This window comes from Lepidothrix coronata, unplaced genomic scaffold (genome assembly GCF_001604755.1).
Source record: "Lepidothrix coronata isolate B3197 unplaced genomic scaffold, Lepidothrix_coronata-1.0 Scaffold63, whole genome shotgun sequence".
NCBI lineage: Eukaryota > Metazoa > Chordata > Aves > Passeriformes > Pipridae > Lepidothrix > Lepidothrix coronata.
The window spans coordinates 4,333,988-4,354,523 of record NW_016690243.1 but is presented as its reverse complement, the minus strand read 5'-3'; the positions used below and the strand labels follow the sequence as shown (position 1 = coordinate 4,354,523).

Genomic DNA, 20,536 nt, shown 5'->3' with positions numbered 1-20,536 from the left:
AGGCTCAAAGGGTTAATGACCTTTCCCAAATCTTCGCTCGCGAAGACTGGCCATTATTATTAGTGCAAATTATTAAAACTTTGTCTGCTATAGAAATATTATTGTCTTTCCTGCTGTATTTAGAACCAGATTGTTTAGACCTGCTTGATGATGTCCTAAAGTCTAATATTTAGCAAGAAATAAACCAGCTAGAATGCACACAGTGCTCAAGTTTTGAAGTTATGGCATACTTATGTCCTAATAGATTATGTAAAGTAATGTTTTGAAATCAGATTTAGTAGTGTAAATGACTTTGTCCTTTGTTTCCACATATTAAGCAGTACCTGAGATACCTACCTTTCCTTGTAGGATAATAGAAACATCACTTACCTTGTAAACTCTCCAACAGTTCTGCTCTTTTTCTTTGCAATATATAGATCTTGTCGTTCCATAATTAGAAGTTTTCTGTGACTGCCTGACTTGCCTGCCTGAAAATACATTCAAATGATATGTACAAAGGGACAGGACAGGCCCATACGTCTGATTTCTACAGAGCAGCCAGTGAGGAAGCATGGAACAGAAGCTTTGCTGAAATTATGCCCTGGACACAGACCAGGTTTTTAAGATGTTACTTTTGGGGATTTGCTATCCAAATTTTGAGACATTCTGGAAGACTGTTTCCCTGTGGTATGTGTGATGATTATTACATTATTCAATTAGAAAATAATGGTGTAAGAACAAAAAGCTGCTCCCTTTCCAGTGTACAAGGTCTTGAAAATGAACAAAAAGCTTTCAAATGCTAAAATCACAACTTTGCTGAATTTACAGTGCACTTTAATGGTATTTAGTTCTATGCCCACGTTGTCTCTGTGGTTTTACATGCAAATTTTATACTACAGCTTCTTCCTGAAAAGCAAAGATTTCAAACTACTACTGTGTATTCATGCTATTGCGATTATATGGGGAAATAGCTGTTACTGATGTTGTTATGAGAAACTGATAAAATAAACAAAATAATAGATAAAAAGTAAAATTGAATTGCTGCTAAGCATGCATTACCAGGGATGTAAGTACTGGAGTGTTTCAGTGCTTGTTTAATTTTTACAATATGTGAAAAAATGCTAATTGTTCCCCCTTACCAAAATCTGCCAATTTTATTAAAATAAATAATAGAATTGTCCTTGTTAAATCTTGAAGAAAGAACAATTAAAAAAATTAGTTCTTGTTTATAGGAGTATCTGCAAACAGTGAAGGCCATCAATTGGACCAGATGTCACACTGGAATTAATGGGTAAGTACCAGGAGCAGACATGACTGTAGGTTTGGGAGTGAGGAAGCTGGAAATGAGGAGGGTGAGCAGTGAACAGGGGAATTGGAGGGGGCAGCAGCCCCTTGAGTTCACAGCTCAGTGCTGTGTGGCTGGAGCAAGGAAAGCCTACTCCTCTTGTTCCTGCAGTCTGAGAAAGAGGCATTTGGTATGCTTGTTTTTCTTTGTAAATGAATATGATTACACTAAGAATATACCTTTCTTCTAGCACCAAACTGTCCCTCAAATGGAACAGTTCTGCAAGGTCTGAAAATTTGACTCACTTTTCAAGCAGCAGTGAGAAAAAAAAACCCAAATAATGCATTTCCCTTCCTGCCTTATGTAGTTGAGTGTAAAAGACTATGGGTTTGTATCACAGCTGGCCTGGAAGTGCAGTCCTTAAGCAGAAAGAGGAAGCCTTAACACATCCTCTCCTGCAACAGATTATGTTTGGACTTAATACTTGTCATTTTGAGAACAGTCTTTTAATAAAAGAAAATCAGCACTATTTGTTGACCCAGCAGCATGAAAATATTTTAATCTCAGATGAAAAACTAATGGTGTCAATGAGTAGGATGCACACACCAGATTTTTCCTTCACCTGTCATATGTCTTATAGTACTTCAACCTGTATCAGCTCCCATTACCAGCTAGGGAAGGAAAGCAAAATAAATAAAACATAAGTGATGGATCAAAGACAAGACATAATCCTTATCTGTTGGACCTAATGAGAAGGAGCTGTTAGACACTTCCACAAGCCTATGGCTTCTGACATATATGCAGGATTAAAAAGTTCTCACCTGCCAAGTGGGTTAGGGAGGATTCAGTTGGCCATAGAGATTGGTAGCCATTCTCACAGTGTGTTATAGAACCTCATTCAGAAGCTCACGTTCTAAAACTCACACTAAAACAGTTTCTTTTGCTCTGTTAAGTCTCTGTATAGCCATTCTGTTTAACATCTTTCACTTTCTGGTTAAATTTACTTTCTGGCTAAGTGTGAGCACCTTCGGTTTTATGTAAGTGCTTTCTTTTAGCCTACTATCTTTTCCTTCTTGAAGTATTTTTACATAGTAACACATACTCTCCTTACAGCCCTTGTTTTGTTAGAAACAAACTCCACCCTCTTAATCTTCCCTTTGGCAGCCCTTCTTTGCATCTGTTTTAGTCTGAATATCTCTTTCTCTAATTGCACTGACCAAAACTATAATTATATTCAACTGCTGTTGCCCACAGCTTGTGCAATAGAATTGATATCTTCATATCACTGTTGAAATGGACACTGACGGAAAGTATCTTAAAGTGATCACACTTCAACATTTAAAAGTTTTACTTTTCTTTGGTAATGAAACTTTCTCCAATTACTATCTCCGTCTGCATAGATAATTAGAAACTAAGAGGTGACCTAAAGGTTATCTAAGAAAAACTTAAGAGGCTTTTCTCTTTCTGACTTTGCATAAAGGAAGATTATTTTATGTCTACGCCTTTTCATTTCCCAGTCTGGACTCCTTCTTGTCTTTCAAAATCAGAGCAAAGACATTTATGTCAATTTTACAATTGACATTATCACTTTCTCAACTCACTCAACTAAAGCATATCAAAGAAATAATAAAAAGGCTTGTGTTGGAAGAGACTGTACAGATCATCTTAGTTCCAAGCCCCCTGCCATGGGGAGGGACATCAACAAGCTTCCTGATTTTCTTTCCAGGATACAAACCTGGAACATTTTCAAATGGCAACACTCATCTGGTCAGACAAACCTTGTTTTCTCTGAATGCACAAGCAACCTAAAATGCTTATCTCACTACCTTCTTGTTATTGCTTATTCTAGATTCAAAATTCACATTCATCTATGTTTTTCATGTTTGTTCACATTTTCCTGGTCAAGGAATTTGCTCGTGCACTGATACACTGTTAGTTTTGTAGCTGTGACTGCTGCCTCAATTTCAGGTTTTTAACTGTATAATCGCACAGCATTCCCAAGGGTACTTTTTCAAAGCAGAGGTCATTTAATGTATTCTGCATTAGAATATTCCTTTTCCCATTGTTAATTATACATCTTTATTCTTCAGAGGCACTTTTTTCATTCTAGCTATCTCTTCTCAAAGTCATGCTGCACTGAAATCCTATTGTTCAAAATATTCAAGAGCCCTCCTAGATTCATCTGTAAAGGGAATTATGTTCTTTGGCCCATCCAAATGATCAGTTAAAACCTGCTAGTATTTGACTCAGCACTAATCCTCCTGCTTGCTATCAATAACTCCCTTAATTTAAAATTCTTTTTCCTTATTTCTTTATTTCGCCTGTCCTGATTCCTCTACAGTTCTCACTATTCCATTTTGTTCTGTTAAAGTATTATGCAGTATTCCACATCCAATAATGCCTCAATAAACTTCCTGAAAATAGTTTTACTTTATATATTGTAGGAACACACCCACAATAGTTAGGATTCCTTGCAAACTGCTAAGTTTTTGAAGTAACTAAAGACTAATTACAGCTTGAGTGATACAACTGTTGCATCTCCACATTTTAAAGTGGTTTAGAGAGGAGAAAACTCCTAATTAGTGCCTGATAGTGCAGCCCTTGTGGCACTGAGGATCAAAGAGTTTAGTTTGAAAGGATTCGATACGCGCATCTTGTGAATTCGTATACACAGTAGCCTAAACCAGTCTGAATTAATTACTCTATAGCTCAGCTCAATTCCATACATACTTTTAAAAGCCACACCTAAGGAAAATACTGTTACAGAACTAAAGAGGAGGGAAAAAGGGTGAATGAAGATAAGATAGTAGCTTGCAGCAAAAAGTGTCATCACAAATCCCAGTCTTGCCCTAATGGAAATAAATGCCTCCCTCCATGAGGAGGTTTTATTTGTATAAAAAAATTGAATGGAAATGTTATGACTTTGTTCACTAAAGGTTCGTGTTTTCTTAAATAATACTTGCTCCAAAAAGCTGTGACTGGAAACATGAATTCAGATATCTCACAGATGATGCTGTGGCTTTGACAGTGAAAGAAGTGTCTTACGTGTGTTGTTACATGAGACTAGCTGATATTGTCTGTTTTGACTTAGGATGCTGGCAACACAGTTCAACTCTATACAAGGTGCCTTCATTAGAATAATGCTGACATTTCTTTTTTATATGCTCCAATCATCTCACACCTATGAAAAAAGTTTGATCTCTTGTTACACTTTTAGTCAGTTCTTAGTCATTGGAATGAAAAAGGTAAGTTGTATGAATTTAAGTGTCATTAAAATCATAAAACATTCCTTTTTAGTATCTTTATTGCCCTACTCAAGGCATTACTTTTAGTGCTTATATTTCAAAAAGGGAAGGATGAACAACACATTCTTTCACTTATCTTTGAATTGCTCTATCTTTTTAACTTTTCTTTCTCTCCGTTTCTCCTCTTTTCCCTTCCTCATGCACTGAATGACAAAGGCTGCTATAGCCCTTATGCACCTAGAATTTGTTTGCATTGGGAACAATTTAAAAAAGGTGAAGGCTACAGCTTCTGCACTAATAATAGTTACCAGCTTCATTGGCAAACCCAAGGCAGAGAACTGAGGGAGAACCACAAAAGTATGGATATCCAAGTAAAATGACACAGGTAAAAATAAAAAATATGTCAAATTAAAAAAGAACATCTCAATCAAATGTTTTCTTGCACAGTCACAGGATACTACGCAACAGCTCCAAGGATAACAAAGGATCTCAGCTGTCTTCCTCAAATTCCTTTCCTAAAGACAGTTTAATAACATTTTCAATGTTTTAAGACAACAAATACATAAAGTCACTATGAAAATGTGGTTTTTAGTAGATAATGCAATGGCAAGTGATTATTCCCAAAAAGCAAAGTGACAAATGCACTGTTTTTTGGGGAAACTGGACATTTTAGCTACTGCATAGAACATACATTTTTATCTAGTCAATACATTCATGCACTGTAGCTGTCTACTAGGAAACAAAAACTTAGGCACCTGGCAAGCAATCAAACAATCTTATTAACAGGTATGTGCCCAACACGTGACAGCTGCTGTGTCTAACGCAAATTTTGCTGCACCATTCTGAAGTGCTGCCATGTACCTTCCTGTGGCTGACAATGCTGTTTGACACTGTGTTGTCACAGCACACCACACCCCCTCCCATGGCATAGGCAGAGTGTTGCAAAGGAATGGGCAGTAAGATTGTAGTAAGATCTAAATGTTAACTTCACAGCTCTGAGATAATTTCAGGAGAATGCATATATGGAAGTTAGAAATGCATATTATTTCATGTATCAATTTCCCGCTAATTTTCTTCTTGACCAGATGCACCTGAAGTTTGGTAGCCAAAACTGAAGCTTCTATAAAAAAAGCTGCTCATTCATGTGAACTATTTCATGATTATATTTTCTTTATCCTGTGACTGGAATAGCTAGTCAAGTGACATTTTGGGGTTTGGGATTATTTTCAAATAATGAATCAATCAATTGGAAGTTATCCCCATAAAAAAATAAGAAGCAAGTTCTAAAAATATCAGTTAATTTTGATAATTTAATAGGCCATTTACAGTCATCCAAACATCTTACTCAATACAGTTATGTACAAAATCCATTAAAATAAAAAAAAAAGTTATCTTTCCGAAATGAAAGTGCAATTAACATAGGCAAAGTTTTTGTAAGAACATTACATTGCTATTAAATTCACTGGCTACATAAGAGCCTAACAGGTGTATCACCTACACTAAAGTGAATGAGGATTCTTTATTTGTTAATTTTGAATAAGCCTGGTAGTTGATAAATAAAGGTTTTCTGCCACCGTAATTATGGTACAAACATCCAAAAATGCATTGCACAATTGTTTTCATAATTTTCAGTTTTACCAACTTGAAGAAACTTAAGTAAAGCAACAGTAAGATCCATTAGGTTCAAAAAATAATTAACACCATTAAACCTTGTAACAAGTAAGTGTGCACAAAACAGCCATCTTAAATTGCTTTCTGTGAAATTCTGATAGCTTTCCAGAGATGTCATTTACCCTGAATAAACATTCTTCCTTTACAGTACCAAATGGATTTTCTGGAACAAGATTTATATTTATCTTTCATGCATTACATATTCACAATTTGGAAAAAAAAGGAAGGCCTTCATACATGTCAGCCTTTAATCTCATCCAGTCCTGAAGCCTCTGCAAAGTTGTTTTTTCTTGTGTTAATATTTTTGCAGCTTTTCTCAATTTTTCTTCATTTCGTTCTAAGTAGCGAATTCCATCTGTCTGCAGCTGATTGAGTTTCTCCTTACGACTTTCATCCAGAGCGATGTCCTCATTCATAAGAGGGTTAAATCTGAAATAAGTATCCGGAGGTAACAGTGCATCCAGCATGGTATGAACTTCTGTATTGAAAACAAATGAAGGAAACAGTTATATTCACTTCATAGACAAATACTCCTACAACTGCTCTGAACAACAACTGCTCTTTAATGACACAGTAAGAGTAAATATGTGCTGCTTTGCTGAGTAAACATTTTTCCACCACAGCCTTATCAAAACCCCTTTCTCATTAGAAGCTTTGTAAATGTCTCTGCAACTCTGTTTACTCTGGAAAAGCTTAATCTCTCATTCCAAGACAACTTTACTGGTATGGCAATTAAGTAGGCTTTGCTATCTAGATTTTTAATTACATTCCATTCCTTTACAAGTGAGAGTGCATCATGAAGAGTAGAATGTAACTTACATATTCCCATTCAGGATACCCATGATTTGTTACACTCAGTACTAAAAGAAGCAGCTGTTGTGAAAACCACAGATACACGTTCTTCTCTAAACTCAAAGACTGCTAAGAAAAAACGTGAGATTAAAACTTTCTTTTGTTTGCAACTAATTAATTTTTTATGTATTACTACAGATTTGGGGTTTGAATTTAACATTCATTTAATTTAAAATGTTCAATTTAGGTTATTAGACTTCAGTTAACTAGTATAATAATAAAAAACTGGCTATATAATGCATTTGTATGTTCTTCTCTTTTATAACCTGTTTTCTCTCTCCCTTTAGATTTCTCTTCTCTTTGTTGGCTCCCTGAAAATTTCATTTCTATGATTTCCTTCAGCTTTCATTCTATCTCCTTTGCATTCTTACTGTATTCCTCCATTCTTTTAAACACCTACTGTCATATAAAAAATTTTAAGTGAAAAAAATATCCTGGGTAAGATCACAGCAAAAGATTCCTGTAAATCTTCTTGGCTTGGCCTCTTCTCCTGCAAATTACTCAGCTATGTCTGTTCTTGTCTCACCACATCCAGTCTTTCTTGTCCTATTTAATAGTCTCCCTTTTTTCCCCTCATAATATAAGTTCCCATTTGCTCAAATCTACTCTCCTCTCTTTCCATTTCCTCACCTTTGGTCTCCACAATGTACTTTCTCCTCCTCTTCCCATCTAATTTCTTGCCTCATTTGTCAGCTGCATTGAAACTTTTTCTTCCCTTGACAGGAAGTGGACACCACATATCTCCTTCTCATAAATCCCACTGCCTTTCCATGACTGTGCAGAAACCAAAAGGCAACCCAAATCTAGCTTTTCTTACTAATGACAGTCAGTTGACAAAGACTGTGCAGTAAGGGATCTAGACCGTAAGAGCATTTCTTGTTCCCTTTTTGCAGTATCAGTTTCCTTTGTAAGGGGAGGGGGGAAAGCAGCTGTTTATCAATATTTCCTGTTTGTAAAAACAAAACAGATGTAAACTGCTAGTGACAGAGTTCCAGTGTACTCCCATCTAGGAAGCAAGTTTATTTTGGAAAACAGATGCTTGGCTCTTCCTGGCAGCAATGGAAGTCATGACCATTGGCAGATACAGTCTAGTCCTTGGAAAAGTCCAGGTATAAAAGCACATATAAAAAGAGATCATAAACAAAATTCTACTTCTGAAGCTGTTAAAAATCAATGTTCTCTATTAACTATTAAGCATTTCTTTGTTACATGAAAATAAAATGTAAGAAAATAGGATTTTCAAATGAATTCCTGAGTATGCCTTTATCCTGAAGCACAAGTAAAAATGTATCACTTTGTATAAATCCTATTAGATTATCTTTGTGATTCTGATAAATCAACCTCATATTAACAGTTGAGAACACATAAACTAAAAGAGCTTAGCAACAACATAGCAAAAATGAAGATTAAGGAAAATAGGCTAAGAAAAAGATTCATACCATCATCTCCAGAAAACCTGTAATACTGGTACTAAAACACTGTACGTGAGGAACTACAAAGAGACATGCTTCTATTAGTTTCATGGGGCTGGTAGAGATGAGAAGGGAAAAGACAAAAGGTTCCAGATTGCTCTCTGCATTGGAACTATAATTCTAAGAAACATAAAACTGAAGACAGTCATAATACAAATATATATTAAGACACCAACCTTCCGTGTCAGTTGCACTGTTGATAACATTTGTGAGTTTGGCTTTCAAACTGGTGTGTGTGACATTGGTCTTCACCTCACTTTCATATCGACCAGTGCCCAGGGATATCAAACACTGCAGTGGAACATTTGGCCAAAGACACTTGCACTCATGAACTGCCAGTGCAGAAGGATTATTCAGAAGCAGACCTCCATCCTGTAAATTAAAAAGAAATACAAATATTGGTACTACACATAACATATGTTCATAAAAGAAACTGCAACTATAAATTAAACTAGCATAGCCCTAATATACAGAACCAATTAAATTCAACAAGCATTAATTTCCAACTTCAGTGTAATTTTCTTTTTGTGCTATGCAGCAGCTGCGTAGCTTGGCCTCTCGGGCTCATGGACACTGTCAGAGCAGCTGCTGGGGCTGTGCTTGGTGCTGCTGTTGTGAGCATTACATAGAAGAGGTAGGCTGAAACAGCAGTGTTCACTAGAGTATCTGAAGAAGCTATGACTTCATTTTTTGAAGACCTTTTTTGTAAGACAGATATGCACACTGACAATTTCAAACAATCAAAACGTCTGTGCCTCAAAATGCTTATTACTGATATCACAAGGATATATTCTGTAACAAAATCTAAATCACTAGCTGCAGATTCTAAAATAAATTTAAAAAGAAAAATCACAAGAGTTAAGCTTGGCCAAAGATACTTTGTAAGCACAGTCATTACGCAGGATGCTATAGCCTGGTTTTAAGACATGGAAAATCACTTAGGTTGAAAGGGACCTATTGAGCTTATCTGGTCCAAACTCCCTGCCCATGCAGGTTCAGCTACAGCATGCTGCCCAAGGCCATGTCCACTTGGGTTTTGAGTATCTCTACAAACGAAGACTGTTCCAGTGTTTGACCACTCTCATAGTAAAAAGTTTTCCTGTGTTCAGATGGAATCTCATATATTTTCATTTATGCCATTGTCTTTTGTCCTACCAGTGGGCACTACCAGGAAGACCACTGCTCCCTCTCATCTTCATTCCTTCCCATCCTTTATTTGTACACATGGATAAGTTCCCCCCCTGAGCCTTCTCTTCTCTAGGCTGCATAACCTCAGCTGCCTCAGTTTCTCATATGAGAGATGCTCCAGTCCTTTTATCATCTCTGAGGCTCTGCACTGGACTTGTTCCCATATGCTCATGTCTCTCTTATATTGGGTAACTGTGGCCTCAGCAGTGCAGAGAGGCAGGACCGTCCCTTATGACCACTGGCAGCACTGCTGTTAATGCAGCCCAGGATGCTGTTGGCCTTCTTTACCACAAGTGTGCATTGCTCATGTTCAGCTTCTTGTCCATCAGCACCCCAAGGTCCTTCTCTGCCAAGCTGCTTTACAACTCAGTGTGGGTTTGTGCATGGGGTTATTCCTCCACGGAGGCAGGACTCTGCCATTCCTCTTTTTGAACTTCATGAGAATTCTCCAGCCTGTTGAGGTCCATTTGAGTGGTGGTCCAACCATTCATGTATCAGCCCTTCCTCTCATGTTTGTATCATCCATGGAATTCCTGAAGGTGCACTCTGTCTGATCATCCAGTTCACTAATGAAGATGTTAAACAGAATTTGCCCCAGTAATGACCCCTAGGAACACCTCTAGTGACTTGCTTCCAACTTGACTTTGTGGCACTGATCCCAATCTCTGGGTCCTGATCATCCAGCTAGTTTGCATCCACCTCACTGTCTATTTATCTAATCCCCACTTTATGGGAGGTAAATGTCAAAGGCTTTGCCAAAGTTGTTGTATACAACATCCGATGCTTTCCACTTGTCCACCAATTGCAGAAGGCTACCAGGTTGGTAAATCACGGGTAAACCACTTTGTAAATCCATGCTGACTACTCATGATCACCTTTTTGTCCTTATGACTTTAGAAGTCCTTTTCAGGAGGATTTCCCCTATTACCTCCTAAGGGATTGGGCTGAAGCCAACTAGCCTGTAGTTCCCCAGAGCTTTCTTCTTGCTGTTCCTGAAGACATGAATAATATCTGCACTCCCAATTACCACGACCATTTAAAAACAATCAAGAGTCATCTCGCAATGGCATGAGCCAGCTCCATCAGCACTCATGGGTGCAACCCATCAGGCTTATGAATTTATGTATGACCAGTTCATTTAACTGCTCCCTAATAGGGTTCTCCTCCACCAAGCGCAAGTCCTCCTTGCACCACTTTCCCTCTTGCTTCAGGGGTCTGGGGATTCCTCAAAGCCATTTTTTACTGGCAAAGACTGAGACAAAGGCAGCATTAAAGCATCTTGGACTTTTCCACATCACTTGTCACAAGTTGTGTTGCCCCATTCAGTAGCAGGCCCACATTTCCCCTAGTTTTTCTTTTGCTGTGTATGTACTTGTAGAATCCTTTGTTGTTGCTCTTCACATCACACTCCAGGCTAGTCCTTGTTTTTCTAGCCCTATCTCTGCAAGACTGGTCAGGAGATCTATACCCCTCCTGGGTTACTTGCCCCGGTTCCACCTTTTGTACACTTCCTTTTTATGCTGGAGTTCAGTTAGGACCTCCTTGCTTGTCCCTGCCTGCCACCTTTGCTCGATTTCATACTGGTTGGGGTGGTCCTTTCCTGACTTTGGAGAAGTGATCACTGAGTATCAGCCAGATCTCCTGGACCCCTTCTCTCTTTAAGCTCGTAGTCCATGGGATCCTTCCAAGCAGAGCTCTGAAGAGGATGAAGTCTGCTCTCCTGAAATGCAGTCCTTTAGTCCTGCTTTTTTCCCTGCTCCCTTCTCTTAGGATCCCAAACTCCATCCTCTCATGGTCACTGTAGCCAAGGCTTTCCCAAACTTTCACAGTCTTGAAGAGTTCTTTATTCTTTGTAGGCAACAGGTCCAGCAAAGCACCTTTCCTTGTTGGTTCCTCCATCAACTGTAACAGTTGCTGTCATCAATGCACTTGAGAAATCTTCTTGGTGGCTTGAGCTCTTCTGTATTGTCCTTTCATCAGGTCTCAGAATGATTCAAGGCCTCCTGAGGACTAGACCAGGGAACGTGAAGTCTCTCTAAGTTATCTGAAGACCGTAATTCAGCTCAATACTACCAGGAACAAATGCTACTCTGGAATTGAGGAGAGATGTCTTTTACTACCAACATGTTAAAAACTGGGATAAACCACTTTAGGACTAATAAGAATCAGTGTGACTGACAATAAGTCTGAGAAGCATTCAGACAATGAGATTTTCATCCAGAGAATCACAAAAAGTATGTTCAACCTTTCTTGAAAGTAAAATGACCTTGACTCCAGCTAATAAATAAATTATTTTGGAATTTGAATTCAATAGAACTTTCTATATTGGTAATGCCTTAAAGGGAGCACTTATAAAGGCAAGACTTAAGCTGAAAACATTATCAAGAGCAGAGATCAATATCTTTATATCCATTCAAAATCTATACAAACATGTAAAATATAAAAGAAACAGAATATTGACTACAATAAGCATTATGCAAGCACCCCCTTATTCTAAAGCTCCCCAAACTCCCTCTATCCCATATCCGACCATTACATTACTAGAAAAATAAAGAAAAGCAATTCTACTCAGGAATAGCTTAGAATAAAAAAGGTTTTGGAGCTGGTACACATTTTACAGAAAAACTCCTTTTAACTACAGCTGTGCTAGATAAATAAGTAAAACCAGGATTACTGAGCTTAGTTTTTTAAGTTTGCTTTCTTTTAATTAAGCTTTCATTTCAGCCTACAAAAAGCTCTTTGAACTCTTTCTGGATACCATCCGTTTTCCTCAAAACACTAAAAACACTGCTAAAATGAATGGTCGCTTCAGTGCCCATTATCCTTTGCTTATGTTTAAATTAGCTTCTACACAGAAAACTAAATACAAGGATGTTTTTGTCCTCTATATTACTCCCCATGAATCTTAATCTAAAATCTTCATAGTTATCTTAGTGGTGCTTACCTTCTTTCTTTAAATCCTAGATTAAAAACCTGCTTACAGAATAATTTCCACTGATCTTGTGAATATAAATAAATTACACACGACTGCTTTACCATGAGAAAATCAGTGTTATCAGAAGTTAGGGGGTATATAATACCAGAATACTACAATATTTTTGTAACACTAACACATAAAAGATCAAAGGAACATAAAGTACACATACCTGCACATACCACATTCAGTTTGTGATGAGAACTAACAGCTTTGTTTAAATACGGAAATCATTGCACCTTCTCCAATTTAGGTTTCTTGTAATGCCAATAAATTCCTAATAATTTTCAATTTAGACACATAACTTCTAGCATTTATACAGATAATAGATACATGTGATTTTTTGAAAGTTCAAAGTAGGACTCAGTAAAAAGGGCAACTGATTTTATTTCTTCCCCTCCAAACAGATAATGGTTGATAATGACCACACCTCGATCAATATTGTGCTTCAAATCAGATAACTCTGTTAAAAAAGTGGTGTTCATCCTACTGCTCTTTTGCTTACAGTGATGAACTACTAAAGCAGTAAATAAAGCTATTAGTTAAACTGTACTATTAAGGACTCAGTGAAAGAAATAGTGCAGTAACTTATTTAATTTTGCAGCTCCAGAAAACATAGAGCTAATTATGTCAAAAGCTGGAATTCCTGTGAAGAAGTATTTTCACAAGTTTTAAAATTAGTTACAACGATTTCACATGTATGTGAATTCTAAGAAAACCACAAACAAAGAATTTTTCATTCTGAAGATTAAAAACTGGAAATTAACCTTTCTGATTCTGAATAATTCCTCTATCTTCATAAAACTGGAAAAAAGTCCTTCCCAAGAACTATATCAAACTAGCAATACAGAAATATGAAAGCTAGATCTAATTTTTTTAAAAGTAACTTTAAGAAATCTTGACATATCCTTCTCCATGCCTGTCCTTGAGACACTGGAACAGAATTCCAAGTGATCAACTTTGTGGTTTTATACATAAGATACTGAAATCACAAGAAACTTCACTGATCCTTGCTCCAAATTTCTATGTATTTAGCCTGACAATTTGTTTTGGAGAACTGCTGAACCTGGTATCTTAAATTTCTTTCTGATTCTGTTGTTCTATAGCTATACAATACTACATAAACTAATCTAAATTATTTATAACTTGTTAAGTAAAATATTTTTATTATAGGCACTCAGCTTTTAGAATATGTTTATAAAAAATACATTAACCAAAACGCAATATAACAAAAAGACTGAATGATTGCCAGTAGCACAGAATGTCTTGGTAACTAACACAACAGCTTCCTCTTCCATTTTGGTTTCTGTGAACTGTCTTCCCACTTTAAATTTCCATGTAATTAAACAACTGGAAGTAAACAAGGCCAATATATCTGATCTACAGGTACAGAGATGCAATCTGAATTCTTGTTTAATCTCAAAACAAAATAATACAAACAAAATAAGGATCTTTATTCCACATATGATGGTGTAAAAATCTTGTTGCTATAAAGTGATATTTTAAATTATACTATAAGCTACAGGTGCAATTAAAATTCTATAAAGCGTCACTAATTTTATGTGCAGCCCTAAACCTTTTCAGTTCCTAATAAGTTTATCAGTTTCTTTTTGACAGATGGGAATGTCTTCACTGTGTCCCTCCTTTCATTTATTTTGCTAGCTCTGTCACTATGGTACTGCCCATGTGCACAAAGAAGAAGAGAGAGAATATGAACAGAATATTGGATAAATTACTACATTATCAACATACACTTGATCTAAAGCAAAACTAGTAGATCAAGTGAAGTGATTATCCCCTTTTATTGGGTACTCACAAGGTCAAACTGCTGATAGATACTATGTACAGCTTTGGACACCTAGTTACAAGGCACTGAAAAGCTGGAACACATACAGTAAAGAACCACTAAGATGGTTTGGGGGCTGAAGCATATGACATATGAGAAGAGATGTCCAGAACTAGGTTTCCTTGCCCTGGAAAAAAGAAAAAGCTAAGGAGGAATCTAATCACAGTCTTCCCCTATCTAAAGTGGGAGAAGAAACAGCCAGATTCCTTCAAAAAGTACAGAATAAGAGCCAGAGAAGCTGTGGAATCTCCATCTTTGGATATTTTCAAAACTAAACTGGGCAAGGGCTCTAGCAACCCAACTCAGCTTTGAGGTTTACCCTGTTTCGAACAGGAAGCTGGACCAATGACCCTCCCAAGGCCCTGTACTCCTCCAATATTCCTAAGGTTCTACTCCATTTAAAAGAAATACTGTATGAATCATAGATGCATGTTAGTTTAGTTGTAAAATGAAATTACATTTTAAAAGCCATTTTTATTAGAAATTTAACTTTGTCAGTCTAGTCTCAGTCTTGTGGAAAACACAAACATTTGTAGTGCCAAGAGAGGTTTAGGTTGAACATTTAAGAAAAATGTCTTCACCAAAAGAGTTGTGAGGCCTTGGAACACGCTGCCCAGGGAAGTGGTTGATACACCATCCTTGGAAATATTTAAAGGACCTGCAGATGTGGCCCTTTGGGACAATGTTTAGTGGTGGACTTGGCAGTGCAGGGTTAATGGTTGGACTTGATGATCTTAGATGTCTTTTGCAGCCTAAATGAGTCTATGATTCACACTTGGAATCTGTAACAGAAAGGGTAACTTACAGGGACTCTTCAAATTACTAAACTATTGATCCACAAAAAAGTGCCACTGGCCCAAGTTCGGACACAGGACTCAGTGTTGGGCAAACAGCCAGGGCAGATCCCTTATTCTGCCTGTTCTCCCATTCTCAGATTGCCTGGCCTTCCCTACCTTTCACAATCTCTTCTCTTTCAGCCAGTTCTCAATCCAATCACAAGCTGTCTTTTCCAGTTCCCAAACACACGAGTCACCCCTTCCCTTTTGTGTTCTCTGCTGCCACGGTCAGTGCACTGGCAAGTACCAGATGTTTCTTCATATGCTGAACTTTGCAAAACCACCCCACACTTGAGTCAACTTAATTTGCTGGCAGTACACCAAACACAAAGTGCCATAGTAGGAATGCTAATGCAAGGTAGTACTGAAAAAGGGTAACTCCCCCAATGACATCATGTAGGCAGACAGTAGGGAAGAAGGATTGTTTAAAATGTCTAATAAAAATAATGGAACTAATTAAATTAATTAATTTTAAAATGGAACTTAGTAATAATAAACCCCCAATTTTGTAAACTGATAGCAAAGCAGTGAGCTCAGGGACAAGGACATTATTTTCAGTCTTTTGCCAAAGGCTTTCCAAGTAGTAAACATTCAATTGTTCTCTTTTATTTAATATCCTATCAGCTAATTCCAAGATGAAATCAATTCATTTTTTTCATAAAGATTTTTTACAAAAATTCCCTATGCAACTGTGAGCATATATTTAGGATTTGCTGGTCGGTAAGAAGTAGTCAAAAGCTGTAGCTAAAATTTTCTATTAGTGTTTTGACCGTTGCCAAATAGTCAGGCAAGGCTCCCTTGTGATTTGACTAACAGATCCTTAATTACTTAAAGCAGGGAAAATGCACCTTTTGTAAGCATAATAAAAACACTCTGGCAGAGATACCCTGCTTGCCTAGTTCTAGGGGTAAATAAAGGCCTGGTTAAATATTGTGAAACAGATGAGTGCAAATTCTACCATCAGAAGCAAAATAGATTGGGAGGTCTCAAAGAATGTGCTCCAGAGCACTTAGGAGCCTAGTAGCACAGAACTTTCTGAAAATCTTGTCCCACTTAAATGATTATGGTAAATGTGTATAAAGTCACCAGTGACATATTTAAGTCAATACTTTGAAAAAACAGTTATTTAAAATTAAGATATTAAAATTTAATGAATCAGTTTGAACCATACTTTACCGTAGGTAGGGTAGTTGTTTCCCATAAGTTCAGAACACTCTCTACATTCACAGGCTCTTACTGCATTTCCTAATTCTGTCAGACTCAAGTTGTGTCTTGTAGTAATTCTGCGTAACATCTCATGTGTTGCACAGTTTCACTTAAATGATGCTAAACTTTGTGATTAAAATAATCTAGCACTGTTAAGGATATATAATGTAAGAAAGCCAAGTCTGATATTTGGAAGCTGCATTTGCTTGCTCCATAGTAACCACTTCACCTCACTGCCTATGCAGACATGCTTTGCATTTTAGTTCACTCTTACAGACTTGGCCTGTTGTTTACTTTCATTGTCTTTGCAAAAAGGTAGAGACAGAATTAGTACAAAGTTATCACAGGCTAAGATTTTGAATGGACTTCTGAAAAGTATTTTTTAAATTCCATGGTTGAAGTCAACATAAATATAATACATACGCAGATTAAGGATAAGGCTTGTTAATGCAAATGAGGAGTTTGAAGAGTATTTGCATTACAACAATGGATTGCTTCTTAGAAAAATTAAGATAACTACTCCAAAAACATTTAGTCTTATTTATAAGTAAAATAGGTACACCTTGCCAAATCATTCTGTAAAATCAGCTCAATACATTTATATAAGTAGCAGCAAATATCCTCAGAGTAGAAGACTGGAATGAGAAATGGAAAAATTCTTTCACTACCCAGAAGATCTATCAATACAAATAACTTCAAGATTCACATCCCAGCCTAGTCCTCTCACTGCACTGTGCACCCATTATGAAAATGTCACTACATCCACCCTAAGGCTTTAAGGTTTACTCATTCAAGCATAACTGGGCTAACAAATTACAGTTTTTAATATATGCTTTGGGAAAAAGAAATCTATACATTAAGACTTAACAGTAAATAAACTAACCCCTCTCACATTCAGCACTAATACACTCTCATTAATACAAAGCTTATATGATCATGCTGTTCTTTTAAATATGTACAAAAATGTTTGAAATGTACATTAATTATGGCTCTTCTCTTGGGAGTAATCAGTCAGTCTGGTCATAGTGATACTGAGGATAAAACTGCTGAATAAGAGCTCCCAGTAAGACAGGAAATCTTTATTTTTCTGAACAAGCATTTGACAAAATATATGATGTTTTATAAACATGGAACAGGACAGAAACAAAACTGTTTCCTCTTTATCTTGCTGACAAGCAATGGATGGTGGTGTTAATAATTCTAAAAAATCTCCGTCTAAAATGTATAGTGTCCTAAAACAATTTGTTTTGGCTTCATCTAATAGTGTGTCTGATCCACTTTGCTCTGTGAGAGTGAAAAAATGTTTTTAATAAATTAGGTAATTTTCCATAACGCATACAATGACACACAGTTCTCTCTTCCTACAAACATTTCGCCCAATTTATTTGGAAAGATCCATCCTTAATTTATAATCATGCTAATAGGGAGGCTATTGGGTCAACTACATAGAATTTATAATACAGTCTGCACTAGGTTGATTCCCAACAGAGACCCTAATTGGAGACAGATATTAATACAATCCTATTGTACACCAAATTTCTAACAATTACAGAAAGAACCAATTCTCTTATTTAAGGGGAGACAGACCTACTGCTTTAAATTCCTGAAATAAATATCTTGTGCTCATTACTTTGAAATGCTATCTCCAAATTATGATTTCTCTTCAAACACTAATAAACACATAAGTAGTTACTTGTCACAGTTCTAAAACATGCACTGAAAAAGGGATTCCCCTTGAACTGGCAAAGGAAAAAATTCTTTAGAAAACATTTGTATAGAATATGAAAAATAAATGCATTTGTATGTACATTATTGAATGACACCAATATTAAAATTTCCATTACTGCAGTCTTTGACAATTAAAAAAAAAATCTAAAGATGCATTAGCTACATTTGTACTTCTGCTACACGAGTTACAAAGAGAGAATTTAGACCGAGATCATGACAAAGAAAAAAAATCTAATAAAGTTTGACAGTTTATTGAAAAGCTTCCTTTTCAGTACAACTATTTTCCCATGCAGTATTTACTATTATTTCCTCCTAATAAAACAGCAACACCATAATATACTGCTCATACACAGAAATGTCATGTTAAACGCTTCTGAGAACTGCCAATACTATTGCTATTATATGCTAAACATTTAATAATATATTTTACATTGTTTTACCATCCATTAGACATGTTTGCTCTTGACATTTCTTCAGAATGAATGGTAAGCTGAGGTAGGCTCCTAGGTGATTATCTTCAATTATTAACTCATCCCAGTGAGTCATTAATTCACAGAAAATGACCAGCTGCTCTGAAAACATCACTGAATTCATGGGTTGTTATAAGACACAGAAAATGTACTCTTACAGGGTACTGATGAAGTTTGCTAAATATTAGCAGGCACCATAAAAGAAAGAATTATTTGGCATGAAAATATATTGTCAGATATTTCACTAAAAGTCTGTGCATAACAGATCTAATTAAATGAATTCTGCAATGAACAACAGCACACATCACCAAAACAGTACATATTTTATAACTGCGTTTCCCAAATGATGAACTGCTTGTAGTATGACAAGCAAGGATCATGGTGTGTAACCTAAGAAAAAAACCTGGCCCGTGGTTGAACCTACACCGACTCCAGACACAGGCCCGAACTCAGGTTCTCCTTACGATGTGTGTGAAGCACAGGCAAGGTTCAACAAAACAGTTAAAAAAACCACAAACCAAATCAACCAACAAAAAAATCCCAACCTACGCGTCTGAATAAAATCCTTCTGGATTCAGATGACGCTTGGGGTACTCAAGTCTAGAATATGTGTCCTTTCTGACAACATTTAACTTAGGAAGCACATAAATACCCCATTTGCTATGGCAGAGCGTATCAGAATAAGGAGAAAGCACAAGTTGTTGCACTAAAGAAGCACATTAATATAAACCCTCCACATGCAAACAAGAAATCACAGATCCATGTCAGATTTTCACAATTTCAAAATTCTTTTAATTTTATTTCCCAAGCTAACAAGCTAACACAGTGGGGGCAGGGGGAAAAGAACTGAAGGAAACGTTCTGTGCTTTCATGGGTCCCCTAAGTTAAGAAGTAACTAGATGACAAAATACAGTTGGAATCAGAACCACCATGAGAAAGCTCTGAGTAGAGCTACCACAGAATGATTTAAACCACCAACTGTTGTTGAAAGGCAACTGTAATTCTAAGGTGTACCTTTCTCTGAAAAAGGAAATACATCACACAATTAAGACAACATATGGAATATAGTGTTCCAGCCTGACCAAATTAACTCCTCTGAATTTTGCTTCTAATTTAGAAATGCTGATTTTGAATCTGGTTTTGACTTTGTACAATGTGTCTCGGGTCATGCCAAAAACATACTGGACAGTCCATTTTCAAGAAAGATTAATCACACTGCAGCAGGTGCAGTGAAGGACCATTAGGATGACAAGAGTCTTTTGCAAAATTGAGACAGACTAACAAAATAAAAAAGGACATGAGTGTTTTGTATATAAACATCAAAAGGGTTCATACTTCAAGAAGAAAAGTAAATTAAATTAGAGAACAGTAAGTACTGGCACAAGGAAAATTTGTATCTATTAGCTAGGAATAGACTTAAGAATGAAAATGAAAAATTTTCTGGCCATGAGAAAAATGAGGAGATACCTTATTGAAATAACCTTCTACAAGAGTAACAACAGCAAAGACAGCTTTACATTTTATCAACAGCAACCTCTATTGCAGTTGGCAACCACGACAGAGGACCCAATTTGACCTGAGGGAAACTGGTTTGTTCTGTTTTCCCTTATTTTTTTCCCTAAGGAAGTGATAGCTGAAATAATTGAATTCTGTAACCAAAAATCTAGAATTATCTGCTACTAAAAACAACACTGTAAATATACCCCAAGTAAAAGAAACATTGAAATGCAAAGAATCTTTGAAGAGATTGCCAAATTATTTCAGATTTGGAAAATTAATACCAC

The 20,536-nt window shown here is 36.5% G+C and overlaps 1 protein-coding gene across 1 annotated transcript in view; it reads right to left on the bottom strand.

Annotated features, from left to right (window-relative positions):
• Nucleotides 1–5,799: 5,799 nt before the first annotated feature.
• PNPLA8 (patatin like phospholipase domain containing 8) overlaps nt 5,800–20,536 on the bottom strand; it is a 37,158-nt gene continuing 22,421 nt past the window's right edge. The window contains exons 9-10 of the mRNA XM_017817810.1: nt 8,681–8,876; nt 5,800–6,658 (exon numbers count right to left, since the gene is read on the bottom strand). Coding sequence (XP_017673299.1) covers nt 6,384–6,658; nt 8,681–8,876 — 471 coding nt within the window. The 3' untranslated portion in view covers nt 5,800–6,383. The remainder of the gene's footprint in view (nt 6,659–8,680; nt 8,877–20,536) is intronic.